This window comes from Lampris incognitus, chromosome 4 (genome assembly GCF_029633865.1).
Source record: "Lampris incognitus isolate fLamInc1 chromosome 4, fLamInc1.hap2, whole genome shotgun sequence".
Taxonomy (NCBI): domain Eukaryota; kingdom Metazoa; phylum Chordata; class Actinopteri; order Lampriformes; family Lampridae; genus Lampris; species Lampris incognitus.
In genome coordinates this window covers 50,100,421-50,116,053 of record NC_079214.1, presented here as the reverse complement: position 1 = coordinate 50,116,053, position 15,633 = coordinate 50,100,421, and the positions used below count along the sequence as shown (strand labels likewise).

The 15,633-nt window shown below is 41.1% G+C and overlaps 1 protein-coding gene across 2 annotated transcripts; it reads right to left on the bottom strand.

The window, feature by feature from the left end:
- Nucleotides 1-215: 215 nt before the first annotated feature.
- gtf2a2 (general transcription factor IIA, 2) lies at nucleotides 216-10,924 on the bottom strand. Of its 2 annotated transcripts, none has more exons than XM_056278989.1 (4): nucleotides 10,738-10,924; nucleotides 10,095-10,199; nucleotides 1,111-1,237; nucleotides 216-518 (listed from the first exon to the last, which is right to left on the bottom strand). In XM_056278989.1, exons 1-4 carry the CDS (start codon nucleotides 10,807-10,809, stop codon nucleotides 493-495), a joined length of 330 nt encoding a protein of 109 aa, XP_056134964.1. In that variant the 5' UTR covers nucleotides 10,810-10,924; the 3' UTR covers nucleotides 216-492. The 2 variants fall into 2 exon arrangements, with proteins under 2 accessions (XP_056134964.1, XP_056134965.1); XM_056278990.1 differs by having other exon boundaries at nucleotides 1,111-1,217.
- Between the last annotated feature and the right edge of the window lie 4,709 nt (nucleotides 10,925-15,633).

The window sequence follows — 15,633 nt, the reverse complement described above, 5'->3', positions numbered from 1 at the left end:
GTTTCTTCACTATAACAGTCCCTTCAACTGGTAACCAGCTATTGTAATTTCTATTCTAAAAGTCTGGTTGGCTGGTAAAAAATACTGAACATGGTGATTAAGTTCTGGGAGAAACCAGCAACCTGAACTGCAGAGAAATGCTTCCTGCAACATTCAAAGGACATTTCACAACAGGCATCAGGAGGTCCCGCCCCTTTTTTTAAATAAAAGTTTATTAAAGATGATCCAAGTAAACAATAAACAGCAATTACCAACTCAAAATTCGGTCCTAAGGAATATTTATATATATAAAAAAAAGTCATGCAATTACAAGGCCATGACTGGTCCATTCGCTCTCATTACTGCCAATTAAGGTCTTACATATATACACACACGTGTTACTCTTTACAGAAATTACTGTAATAAATTATATTTACAGTGCTGTCTGTGGTATAGGCTTCGTACTTGGCCTCTACCAGTGACATTGCGGGTGGTGAAGCACAACCCCGCTCTTTACTCTGCAGCATTGGAACCAGTGTCTGCAAGAAAAACAAGAGTCAACGTTAACTTCAATACTTTGTAAAGGTCAAGTTAAAAAACAAAAAAAGGCCTCAAACATGTAACCAAGATATGAAATGACCGATCACTAAACCAGATGTAAAGAAATAAATTTAGGAGCACAAAAACACAACCAGCATTTACAGCGTTATCCAATTTTCTCGTTTTGAGTGAGGTGTTTGAGAGGCCCTTAACAATTTCTTTGTCTGACCTCCATAGTTTAAAGTTTGTCATATTCATTCAAAGATGAACCAGCCTAGATTACATAAAGAACCACTATCTTATTAAATACTACCCTACTAAATTGCCCCCCCCCCCTTTTTCCCACAATCAACAACATGCTAGTATTTACATTTCAAATACTGAGACATATGCTGATTAGAATAAGTAACTTTTCAAAATAGTAATAGATACCCGTTAGTTGAAACTACAAAAACAAATGTGTTGATAATGTCTCACAAATAACTACCGTGTTTCCTCAGGGTTGGGATTAAAGAGATTTCGTTGCAGTTAAAGTATAAAACAGAATCATTTGACAGTAAACGGGGAGAGAAATGCTGGTAGCTGACTTACTCTTTCCATCACAAGCGACAATCTTGACTTTGTCCACCCTCACCAGGTCGGTGACCTCTCTGAACTCCACGTCGTTCAAAACAAACGTCCACACGTTGTCGCAGAATCTGTAGGTGTTTAGCGACCCCTAGAGACGAGACAGGGGAGACACATCTGCATCACAACACTGGAGACGATGGGATTCCTCTCCTCATTAACTTGCATTCTCACTCCAGCACTTTTTTTTCTGATCACCTAACAAAATCTAAAACGTAGCGTGCGTATTACATATAAAGTTATTTACATGGGCGTTCTACATATTTCCAATATATATTCCATACGTCATCCAAACCTTGATTTCTAAACGGGATGTAAAGATTTTGGTCGTTCATTTTAATATCAGTATTGATTTTGTAGCAATCCAGATCGCAGAGATCCATATGGAGTGAGTTGACAATGCCATTACGTCAGCTCCTTCTCTACCGCCAAACAAATCACATCTCTCAAGCAGGGCTTTAGTTCTGTTGGTAAAGGTCTTTTTTTTTTTTTACAAAGCTTTTTTCTACCATATCTTCTTGTTAGTCACATGATTTTTTTCTTCCTCTTCAGTCACTACTACCAGTCTTCTTCCACATTTCACTGAAATGGTGAAGATCTGAAAAAGCCACGTGCAACATTATAGTCTCAAAGCCCTACACACCGGCAAAAACAGTGAAACTAAAATAACTCGTATGATGATCTTGTTTTGAATACATCAGCAACTGAAAGTTTCAAAAAGGATGCGCAGCTTTCTGCATGTTTATATGAACCGCTTTAGGATAGTTGATAAGGCTGATGAACCTGGAGGAAACCCATGCAGATATGGGGAGAACATACAAACTCCACACAGAAAGGACTTGGGACAGCCTGGGGTTCGAACCCAGGATCTTCTTGCTGCGAGGTAACAGTGCTAACCACTGGGCCACTGTGTTGCTATAGCTGTTGTAACTGCAGCCTTTCTGAGGACTGATAGAGCTTCATTAGCTACGTTAAATTGTGTCCTTTACTTCAAGGGCCAAGCTTAGCCCTGACACAGTCCAAGTGTGGTTGAACATTTTTTAGTTTTCTTTTAAATTTATTTAAAGCTGCTACAAGGAGTTTTTCACTGATTAGTCATCAGTCTCAATTTAATTTTGATGCCTTATATGATTGACATATTCAAATGAGACCATCAGAGATAAGATTAGATATTGCTATATGATGAATCTAAATATGTCCACATGCTTGTTGTCCCCGGGTCCAATTCCCTACAAAATCTGACAAAACAATTTACACCACACAGATGAGAAACACAGCCACAATTAGAAATGCGTTACCTCATGACTGTATATATTGCTAACGCCTGTATTTGCAAAACATTACTGCGTCTCTTCTTTTCAAAACCAAAGACATGAGCAACTAGAGGGCGAATGTAGATCTCTAACAATGAAGTTGTTCTTCTACAAAACACTACTGCTTTTGTCTACAGCGTTACCAAACGTTAACAAAAATCAAAAACTTCATAGCAGTTTTAAAATGCCAAATCCATTAGAATTTGGAGGGCGGTGGGGAGGCATACAAATGGATGTAATCTACTTTTTTAAAAGAAAAAAGCACATCGACTAGAAAAGGGAGGACACACCCACTAAGACATCAAACCCACTACCTATTCAACCTGTTAGGAAAAACAATTAAGATTGCATAAGAAGGCGTTTTAAAAGGCAGTCCTGCATATACCTTTGAAAGAGGTCATTATCATGCTTTTTGGGTTCTTCCCTTTCCTTTAGTGTGTTGTATAGCTGGGAGGTGCATATAAAATGTCTGCAGAGTTACAAAGCCCAAAGTCCACGCCGAAGGGAGTTATTCTCTCCAACAGAAAACACTGCCTGTAACGCCTCGTTTGTAGTCCAGCGTTTTCTTCCATTACTTATCTACATCACTATGTAACACATTTTCATGATGCTCACACAGCGGCTAGTTTGGCCTGCCCTCAAACAAAGTTTGGCAGACGGGTCACAGATTTTGGTGCAACATCGGGGAAGAGTTTGGTTAGCGGCACCACGTATTGCAATGTCAAGAAGACACTTTTCTTCGGCGCGAAGGCAAATTCCCTTCATGTGGACTTCCAAAGGAAGACAAAATTAAGAATCAGTGGTTAAAATTCCTTTTTACCACTATTCCTCAGCGGTACAACACCAACCTTTTATATGTCCTCTTCATTTTATTGAGGACTAGCTCCCGAACCCGGCACATTCCAATGCAGAATTTTCGATTTGTTTGCCTTTTGTAAAGAAGAAGGCACCAGACAACATTGGATACAATTTCTTTTCTTGGCCCAACAACAGCCATATGCCAACGTGGTTGTTTTTTCATGCCACTTTACAGAGGACTCTTTCCTCAATAGAGCCCAGTATGAAGCCAGAGTTTCGGCTAGGCTGGTACTAAAAGATGGGCTGTTCCAACTGTGCAAGCTATAATTAACATTATGTCACTGAAATGTTTGTCTGGTATTGATAATCACACCAAATGGCTTGTGAATACAGTTTCTGTGCAGACAATGGGTGTATACAATGAAGCTAAATTTATTTCGGGAGCCAACGGTGATTTGCACAACACAATATAGCTGTACACGAGCAGTCAAGATATATGCCTTTATTTCAACCATATCTGCTCAAAATCGTGGTGCCGAGGATAAATGTCACCATCCCCCAAACACGATTTTTTTCAAGTAAACCGCAATCAACTATAATTCTTATAATACCAAAAGCAGTGAAGACATTTCGAGCCAAAGGCCTGTCAAACTACGGTCTTCTTGGTAAATCACAAAACAGTCTACTTGAGTAGTATTATAGACATTTAACATACTCCAGCATACAACTAACCGACGATGCAGGGAGATACTATCCAGTCGTTTGGCAAAAACATTTTACAAGCTGCTAGGGCTGCACGATATTGGAAAAAAACTCACTGCGATATTGTTTTCTGCGATATATATTGCGATATGAAAAAAAATACAGGTATTTTCACCGGATGACTTCAATAGCTCTATTTGGGAAGAATTAACCATTCTAGAATGATTGGGGTGATTTTGTAGGGGAGTTGTTGGGAAATAGTTAAAAGTGAGCGGTGCCTTTTTTCACCATTCGTATTGGAAGAGGAAGAGATGGAGTCAGACAGATGCGGAGCAATATGCATCTTCCACACGCCACCCACCCTAACTAATTATTTTCTCCAATTTCGAGACCCGCACCCATTCACACATTACCATTATTTCTCAGTGGGATATACGTATGTAAGTGTGATGATATGGTACCATACACCATGTTTGAGGTACCCGTGTTGTGCCTATCATACATACAGCGCTTTGCAGCTATTACATATGACATATCCAGCACTTGACTCGTCATGGTTAAGTATTTCACTAAATCACTCCCACATGGAACTTTTCTGCCCTCCCTTTTGTGTTTTTTTTTTTAATTTAATAAATGTATTTCTGATTTCTCCCAATTTAGTGGCCAATCGATCCCTATTTTAATTCAAACACCCACCCTTGTACTGCATGCGTTCGCCAACTGCATCTCTCCAGCCGGCAGTCTCGAAGGAGACGCCTCCCCACTTTCGTGACAAGGCGACTCCAGGCCGAACCACTGTTTTTTCCGACACACAGAGACGCATTCACGTGACGAACACAAGCCGACTCCGCCCCCCTCCCGAAGACAGCGTTGCCAGTGATCGCTGCTTCATCGAGTCCAGCCATAGTCCGATCTGACGAGACCGGGGCACAAACCCCAGTCCCCAGTGGGCAGTGGTGGATCTAGAGGTTTTTTCCTGGGGTGGCAAGACTGTGTCCCAGAGGTGGCAGCTGCCACCCCTTGCCACCCTGTAGATCCGCGCCTGTGAGAGGGAGGGGGATTCTAAATCGGCGACTTCTGTTTGAGATGAGTTTGGTGCGGGTCTCATTGACCTTCACCATGCATGTACATAAAATATACTTTAAAAACATATTATCTGATTTATAATGGGGTGGCAACAGGGGGGGCAAGACTGTGTCTCAGAGGTGGCAGCTGCCACCCCTTGCCACCCTGTAGATCCGCCCCTGCCAGTGGGCAACTGCATCGACACAAAGCCGATGCTTAGACCGCTACACCACCGCGGACCGCCCTTTCGTTTTTTTAATCCTCCTTTTTTTAATTCTCCCTCAGATATTTTTTGCCTCCATTGCTGCTTAAGACAAATGGACGTCGATGAGAGTCTAATCTGCCTGACGAAAAACGAAGCTTAAAATATGTCCACACTATGTAACTAATTTTTTCCTCATTAATGGTGTATTATTTCAGCCACAAGCAACGCATCCACCATTACTCAGAATGTTAACTTTTATGACTCGGCCTGCCCGATCTATGGATTAACTGCGGTGCCCGTGGATAGAACTGCGATCCGCTTATCACTAGCCAAGAAGCAGACGAACACGTCGATGTGTAATTTGTCCAAACGGAGCGAAATCAGAGTAAATTATGTTATATCAGACAGACTTCTCCTGTAGATTAGTCATGGAAAATGAGAACCATGGTGAGTTTTCCTTTTGTATCAAATAGCAAAAAGTTCGAGTTAATTTGCCTTACTTCACATTGCACGCCTCGTGATGCACGCACATATCATGATGACTATGCTGAGACGATATATCGTGCAACCCTACTAGCTACCCAACCTTCGCTGCTTAATGACAGCCGACGTTTTCCACTTCAGTCCGCATTTTAGCGCCATTTCCACAAGTGTAACGATTAACAGGGGCATATAGATTTTTTTTATATACAGCTTGTGATAGAAAGACTAAATCCAATGTTATGTTACATAATAAGCAGGCAATTAGTGTGATATTTACCAAAGACGTCCTGCTGTAATCAAGAACGAGAAATTATGTTACTTTGTAGGTTTATAGTTTGGTTACGGAACCTCCTACGATACAACACCGGCAAGAGGATGAGGCGGTGCTCAAAACACTGGTTGCTTCCCCTCGGCAGACCTCCGGAAGTTGGCCAATCAGAAGAACGCAGTGGGGCTTTTAAGGAGGGTGGCCTTGAAGAGACAGCTAAAACGGTTTTATTTCAGACAGAGGGGCTGCATAAAGGGCTAGAATAAGATAAATAAGGATTTTTTTTTTAACTGTGATTCATGCAAAGCTACTCTAGTGGAGCTCCAGAATAAAAATATAGAGCTGGAATAAGCATGATATGGCCACTTTAAACAAGATGCTGAAAAGCTGTTGTGTGGCAAACACATTTAAAAACACAGATTTTATCTCATGTATTATCAAACAAGGAGAGGCAGTCTGGGAGGCAGACTCTATGGTTGCAAGTTATCGGGCAACAGGACAAGAATGGACACCTGTGGGGTTCTTCCTCTTAACATATGTACACACCTGCAGTTCAAATTTCATTGCAAAAATTTGATTGACACAGTCACACATATATATATATACACTACCGTTCAAAAGTTTGGGATCACCCAAACAATTTTGTGTTTTCCATGAAAAGTCACACTTATTCACCACCATATGTTGTGAAATGAATAGAAAATAGAGTCAAGACATTGACAAGGTTAGAAATAATGATTTGTATTTGAAATAAGATTTTTTTACATCAAACTTTGCTTTCGTCAAAGAATCCTCCATTTGCAGCAATTACAGCATTGCAGACCTTTGGCATTCTAGCTGTTAATTTGTTGAGGTAATCTGGAGAAATTGCACCCACGCTTCCAGAAGCAACTCCCACAAGTTGGATTGGTTGGATGGGCACTTCTTGCGTACCATACGGTCAAGCTGCTCCCACAACAGCTCAATGGGGTTCAGATCTGGTGACTGCGCTGGCCACTCCATTACCGACAGAATACCAGCTGCCTGCTTCTGCTCTAAATAGTTCTTGCACAATTTGGAGGTGTGTTTAGGGTCATTGTCCTGTTGTAGGATGAAATTGGCTCCAATCAAGCGCTGTCCACTGGGTATGGCATGGCGTTGCAAAATGGAGTGATAGCCTTCCTTATTCAGAATCCCTTTTACCCTGTACAAATCTCCCACCTTACCAGCACCAAAGCAACCCCAGACCATCACATTACCTCCACCATGCTTAACAGATGGCGTCAGGCATTCTTCCAGCATCTTTTCATTTGTTCTGCGTCTCACAAACGTTCTTCTTTGTGATCCAAACACCTCAAACTTGGATTCATCCGTCCACAACACTTTTTTCCAGTCTTCCTCTGTCCAATGTCTGTGTTCTTTTGCCCATCTTAATCTTTTTCTTTTATTGGTCAGTCTCAGATATGGCTTTTTCTTTGCCACTCTGACCTGAAGCCCAGAATCCCGCAGCCGCCTCTTCACTGTAGATGTTGACACTGGTGTTTTGCGGGTACTATTTAATGAAGATGCCAGTTGGGGACCTGTGAGGCGTCCGTTTCTCAAACTAGAGACTCTAATGTACTTATCTTCTTGCTCAGTTGTGCAACGCGGCCTCCCACTTCTTTTTCTACTCTGGTTAGAGCCTGTTTGTGCTGTCCTCTGAAGGGAGTAGTACACACCGGTGTAGGAAATCTTCAATTTCTTAGCAATTTCTCGCATGGAATAGCCTTCATTTCTAAGAACAAGAATAGACTGTCGAGTTTCAGATGAAAGTTCTCTTTTTCTGGCCATTTTGAGCGTTTAATTGACCCCACAAATGTGATGCTCCAGAAACTCAATCTGCTCAAAGGAAGGTCAGTTTTGTAGCTTCTGTAACGAGCTAAACTGTTTTCAGATGTGTGAACATGATTGCACAAGGGTTTTCTAATCATCAATTAGCCTTCTGAGCCAATGAGCAAACACATTGTACCATTAGAACAATGGAGTGATAGTTGCTTGAAATGGGCCTCTATACACCCATGTAGATATTGCACCAAAAACCAGACATTTGCAGCTAGAATAGTCATTTACCACATTAGCAATGTATAGAGTGTATTTCTTTAAAGTTAAGACTAGTTTAAAGTTATCTTCATTGAACAGTACAGTGCTTTTCCTTCAAAAATATGGACATTTCAATGTGATCCCAAACTTTTGAACGGTAGTGTGTATATATATATATATATATATATATATATATATATATATATATGAGTGTGTGTAGAAGGATTTCAAACACTTGTTCTACCATTTTGGAAAACTAACAAGTGGAAAAGCCGATGATAAATGAAAACTGGAAATAAATGTTCTTTTCTTAAGGGATTTATGTTAATGACAATCATAAAATAGAGTCAAAAAATGGAAAAACCGTTTGCTGAATTCTCAAAAACATTTTGAACTTTGGCTAACATCCATCAAGGTTTATTCAAAAGGTTAAGTTTGACTTATGGCTAACAAATTTATTGTGCTGCTGTGGTTGAAAAAGATGGGATGATGTACATGAGAAATTATTGCGGCCCTTGGAATCAGTCTAGAAATATCAATTATATCACACAATGTGGTGATAGGCGCAACCCCTCCCCATCCTTGAAGTCTGGGAAGGGGATGAAGGACATGGTGGAAGCCAAAAAACCTTACTGGTCAGTATTTGTATTACCAGGGAATGTGTGTCTAATGGAGCTTTAGTGAAAGTTCAGTCAAGAAGACTATCTTTTGCAGGCCTGAGGTTCTATTTCTTATTTTATCCTGCCATTCTCATCTCTCAGGCATGCTCACTCATAATTTCCTTTGCTGTCATTTTCTGGGGCTGTCAATTGAGCCATCAGCTGTTCTCATCTATCTAATACACAGTGGCACACCTGCATTGTTAGCCTATCATCTTGCTACTGTCTTTTGAAACATATTTCTCCCTGCCTTAAGTGCGTTTGTGCCGCTGTTATGCACACCCCTCCATCACCACCTAGTCCTAGCAGATTCATCAGTTTCATCGCTTCATCAGCCTTATCAATCTCAGAAGAAGTCATCAGCCAACACCACCAGTGTCTGGATTCCATGGGGGGGGGGGGTATTATGCTGATGCCCCTCAATTTAAAAATCTCCCTGTTGGGTCCAAGCGCCAGACTTTCTTGACATGAATTAATTCCCACTAAATTATCAGTTATAATAAACAATCATCTTCACTTCTTTCAATATCTTTCTCCTGATTGAACTTCAAAGAAAGTTGAATCAGTTCATCTGGACGAAAAATGTATTGAGAGAAACGTTTCATCACTCATCTAAGTGACCTCTTCAGTCTCAACTGACTGCAGGTATCCCCACCCTTATAAACAACTGAAAACAATGATCGGTTTCATATGCAAATTGCCGTGACCATTAACTAGAATTTCAATGTCAATGTGTACTATTCACAGAGGATTTGGGAATGTTTGCAATCACAGCATTGTAAGATGCCCCCCCCCCTTGGTTCAGAGATGGTCGGCCCCTCTTCACATAGATGGCCTCTTTGACTCCGCGTTCAAACCAGCGTTCCTCCTTATCAGGGATGTGCACATCCTCATCCTTGAGAAAGAGTGGCCACTGGCCTGTAGATGAGTGTAGACTGTGGAGCCCTGGCCTGACGTGTTAGCATGTCTGTGTTGTGCCATTCTCTCTACCAACATCTGTTTGGGTTCCCCGATGTACAATTCACAGCAATCATGATTGAACCATTTCTTTGTGGCCTAAGCATTTTGTTGTGTTTGAGAAAGGTGTGTCATATTTCTCTGGCCACAGTGATAAAAATGTCAACCACATTTATCTACTCCATTTTGAATTAACTCTGTATTCCCAAGTTAATCTTGAACATGTCCGAATTGGTGTTCACAGAATTACTAATTACTGACCGGAACACCTAACATCTTGATTAAAACGACAGCTGAAATGCATGGGCGTGTGGCCGCACTGCGTTCTGCCAGTCCATGTTCCTTACTGTCCAGACCCCTGTCTGACATGACCAGTACGCTCTAGAAAAACCACGTGCCCACTACTATGAAGGCCATCCATGAAGGGCCATCATACTCACCCGAAAGTTGACCCTGTTACGAACACGGCTGGCAAGCGCTGTGTTGATGGCTTTGTCAAACTGAAGTAGGACTTGAAGTGCTAGCTGGGGAGTTATCTGTTGGGTCTGAGAGACACAGCAAAGGACAGAAACCACCTTCATTTGGATAGAGAAGTCATCTTTATTTTCAAACGACGAAAAAGACAAAACAGTTGACATAGTAATGGAAGAAAATGCTAAATTCGCGTTTAAACCCCATTTTCTCAAAAACATTAAATCAAGACAGATGAAAGCGACCAAAATCAGATGTAATTCATGAAATAACAGCTCAGTCCTTCAAAATCTTGTAAAAAGAGTAGGGGCCCATCTCAGTAGGCGACAAGGCAAGCTTACAGCTTCCAAATCCCAAACTCAAGACAGGGCCACTGTTTAAAGTTTGTGCTAGACTACTGCTAGCACTGGGGGGGAAAAGTAAACAGACGCTGTCGAATTAAACTCTACGTCTAGTAGAGTAAGATGAGGAAGGATTGATCCTGCAACAGCAGCCTAGTGCTGGGCTCGCTAAGCAGGCGCTAGTTAGGTTCATCAACATATCTGCAGCGTTTCGTCGTAGCAGTTAAGTGTGAAGTAGCGAGCTAACCGGCTAGCCAACGGGTAATGTTACCTGGATAAGCTCGTCTAGGCTCTCCTGAAGACTGTTTCCCAGCGTTGTATTTCTGTAGAGCTGGTACGCCATTGTGGGAAAAAAATCTATCAACAAAAGTGGCGAGCAACAGGAAAAATCGAGCGTTAGCACAAGACGTGGTAATTGATCAATTCCCTCCCTAACCAGGCAGCCGTGAAGCCGTACGGTTTTACGTGACGCGTAGACTATGGGAAGCAGGAAGGACCAAACATTATATAGGCACGTCAGAGCGACTGAAACGCTGTGTAGTTTGAAATAGTAGTCAAAAGTGGCCCAGTCTGTTGTTCACATTATTGTACATTGTACTTCGTAATTGTGTGCCTAGTTTATATACCTTACAGCGCCATAGATTATAACTATTACAAGCGGTAATGAGTTGTTTATCGTCGAGGAATGAAATCACCACTAGATGGCGCCACAACACAAAAATACTACACAGCAACTATTCAAAAACTACTAGTTCATGGCGATAATAAAGAATATTTTGAAATACGAAAGGCTACGGTGTGTGTGTGTGTGTGTGTGTGTGAGCGAGAGCGATAGAGAGAGAGAGAGAGAGAGAGAGAGAGAGAGAGAGAACAATCAATAGAAAATACCAAATGATGTTAATAACAGAACAATTTTTATTATGAACCTCAATTGCTCCTCCGAAATCCTTGCACGTTTACATATATTCATATATTAATGTTTTTGCAGGAAGATGCTGCTAATCCTTTACATAAACTTATAGATAGAAGTGCGTTTACGAAATCAGCAGTCTAACTTGTTCATCAGCTTGTCTTTTATCCCAATAAAAGACTTTGTCAAGGCCACTGCTTGTGCGGAACAGTTATTCATTATAGGGACGCCAGACGCGGGGAGGGGAAAAATGCATAGATGCTTGAATAAGCATTTCCATGCGCAACACACCCGATAAATCATAGTTAGATCGGAATCCGGTTGGCTACTTAAATATATTTCAACATTACGCTAAAAATTGGTTATTTGCTAATGAACAGATCCGTTTGGTGCAAGTATCGAGCTGACACTCTATTGCATCCCTCCCATTTTTAAACAACGCAAATAGAGGAGATGACATTGTAAATATGTTAGAGCACAGAATGCAATTATTTGGACACCGCGAGGTAGTGTTGGCTCAACATAAAGCAAAACGATTAACAATGATCTATGAATGTGATATCTTGGAGAAGAAGGAAAAAACCATAGCATTCGCTTGATTCATTTCGGTATCTCCTCCTCCTTGGACCACTTAACGGTCGGGAGTGCGGAGGAGGGGAATGATGATAAATAAAAACAACAGGCAGGAAATGGGAACTGCTTCTTTCGTTTAATTACTATGTCAAAACGAATTACCCGAAAAATCAAAAAGGAAAATCCACACGGGAGGATTTTATTTTTCTTTTTTCTTTTTCTTTTTTCCCCCACCAAATATGTTGGCACGCAACTTCCCGGCTACCGTCGCACCAAGTTGCAGTTCACCATTAACTTGGCGTTTTCCCCCGGATATGTTCTGTTCTTTAGGTTTTATTCTCTTCAAGTTGTGTCCTGCTTTACAGATTGTTGTTTTTTGTCTTTCTACCTTTAATTTGTGTCTATATATATATATAAAACCTCTTTGTAAACTGCATCTTTTTATTGCTGTTCTCAATTTGTTTTCTTTTTTCATTATATCCTTTCCCAGTGCTCAGCGAAACGAAAACTTTGCAGCCAATGGTTTACTCTTGATTGACATGTTTTATCCTTCTTTAATCACGCGCACAAACAATCACGTTTGCGTAAACACGCGCGCGCACGCTTACGCACGCACGCTTACGCACACGCACGCAATTCCGTGACCACTGAGAAATGGATTTCATTGGCCGGAAGTATCTGGTACGGGGGAGAGAAGAACAGTGAGCAACAAAGAGCTCTCTAAACAACTACTGTCTGGGTGCTCTTGAGCCAGGCACATCCTCGCCCATTGCACCGGCACTGCTCAGCTGCCATCAGAAGGGGGCTGGTCCCGCCTCTGGGTGTTTGCGAAGCAGAAAAGCATACATACGTTGAACATATTTGCTAGGTAAAAATAAATAAATAAATAAACTAACCTCATCAGTGGACTCCGTTTTGAAGAAGTTTTGAAGAGAAGACTTATTCCCGGGATATCTTTACATTGGTGCTTAATGCGTGAAGTTGTCAAAGTGATGTGTCTCACATGTAAAGAAGATAATCAATTTCTCCCTGTAATCATCATATGTCTCTCACGAAACCCTAAATAAACGTATACAAGAGTGGATGACTGCAGAGGCAAGGCATTCGCTGAAAGATGAAAATGACTGCTTATTGTCAGCATTAAGACCAGATGCCTCAATCACATCTCTTTATCTCGCCTTGTGGCCCTATGGTACTGCTACACTGCACGCTTTTTTATTTTTCATCAGAATGGGGACCGTTCAATGACACATGGAGTCAAAAGCTCAAAGATTTCACAGAGTCAATATTTTAGAGACACGGTAAACTCCATGCTCATAACAACTAAAGTGTGAGCGCTGACCTTAAGAAGAGTCATAGCTTCATCACCGCTCCATCAGTTAGGGAAATGAAAACACTTCCATTTTATTTCCGCTGTGATGAGGAGATTACCTGTGTCAGAGGAACACACTGCGCTTGCTTGGCACAAAAAAAATAAAAAAATGAAAATGAAAATCTCAAGGATCTACGTGTGCTGTATTGTTCTCTTTTATGTTTTAAGTTCGTCAACAACACACTAATAATCATTTATGTTTCTTAATTGAGTTTTATCTCGGCCAGCTTCCACGAAGCCAGACTGACGTGTTTTATTATTAAATGCTGCATACCACTTTTGTCACAAAGATCTGTGTCACGATCAGATATTTTCCCTCTGCTTCATTTGGAAAACTGATTCAATGGATTTAACTTATTATAACGGGGTAATTAATATTAATGCTACTAATTAAAAAACCGATGTTTGTACATCAAGATCAGACAGTTTTACAGATGGAGTAATCCGTTAAAATTGCATGTATCAAGTATAATTGTCATATGCTGTGCTGCTACACCATCTCAAACATATCAAACACTATATTAGAAGGCCAAAGTGACAATATTTGACCATTTCTACTTAACAAATATACATAATGAAATGACATGTTTGCTAATTATGGACACAATCCTTTATGGGGGAGAGTAATGCTAAAGCTAACTGCTTACACAGATTGTCATTTTGTTGTTTGTGTGGTAATGGACATCCCTGATATAATTTGCAATATGTGAAACCAGCTAAATCTGTTTTGCTAACATCCAACTCTTGCTCATGCTTTAACATATATTTATTCATGTCATGCATAAAAAGAGGGTTTTGTTCTTCTTGCACATATCTTGCATGACTGTTTGACCCATTACTCCTTACTATTACCAAGAAATGTCAGCCTCTGAGTCTGCATTTACTCAACCACGTGCTAAAATATGGCTAAATCGTAAACATAAATGCTATTTGTATAGGAAGTCACTCCTTACATGTCCGTGCATTGCCTTACATGTTATGAAATAAAATGTGGAGCAAGTAATGTGCAGACGGAGCTCACTTGTGAAAACACTTTTGTGGTCGTGAAAAACAAAAAGATGTAGATAAGACAGTCTTGTGTTTTCTAGCAGCCGGGGCTTACCAGTTCATTAGGGGGGCTTTCTTTCCGAGCAAACTAGGGTAAGTCGGAGGGAAACCATCATAAATGATCACATGGCTTGGGACTAACAGAGGACGCACACAAGGGAAAGGCGTCAAGTGATGAAATATTCAGATGTGGTTTAACGTTAAATGAATATTTAAGTACAACTGAAATATTAAAAGGGGAACAAAAAAGGCGACATTGAGAGGAGCACAATAAATAGTCTGGAGTGTCATAAAAAGTGCCCTTCACGCCGTGCACCATTAAAAACTACCTTACTACATGTCCATGGCCGTACAATACCCTTTAAAGCTTTTGCTTGAATTTGAGCTCTGCCAGGGCCAGCTTGCAATACGGCAATTGTCACAACGGGCGTGCAAGGTCTGACTCCCTTCACACTAAGTCCTTAAATAAACAGAATTAATTTTGTACCCCATGTGGTTTGGATTTGAGCCAGTAATAAATTATAATGAATGTCAGCGCTTGAGTCAAAGGTCAAAATGTCTCATTGGCTACTATTTGACCAAGACGTGCTTTGCCAAGAAGCTCGAGCCGTAGGCCGGCCCCTGCAGGGTGTTCACACGCTAAGCCACTTACATCTGACTTCCTTTACTGTGTTTAAGGCTATAACGGTGATGCAATAGGTATGAGCTTAACTGCTGCGGGGGATCATTTAAGCAGCAAGGTGTGTCATCCCCTTAGCCGATGATTGAGGGCATAATTCCCTCCGTGCTCCGTGAGGAGCTCGCCCCGGTGCTACAGTATTATTCGCACTATATGTGAGCATACGTCATTCTGATAAGCGGCCGCAGAATGGGAAGGCGCCGGTACACCAGAAATTAATGTTGACCCCTCTTGAATATTTGGTGAGCAGATCACGCAAACACCGCTAATAGCTGACCTCCTATTATACCTAACGACAACCTAACCTCGCCTGACAGCCAAAGGGAAAGACACATCACTTGGTATGCATCCGTCAACAGATGCACCCAGGCGTCGTCACCATCGCCTGTTTATCTTTACTCGTTGTGAAAAAATGTTGTTCACGGTGTCACGGCTTCCCTTCGATATTTTGAAGTCAGCACACACCGGCTCCAAACCAATGCAAACATACAAGATACAAAAACAGGAGGATACAAGAAAGGTTAATAACTAGCTCCCTATTAACCACAAAGCAAGATTTGTACCACCGTGAAGGGATTATCGGCTT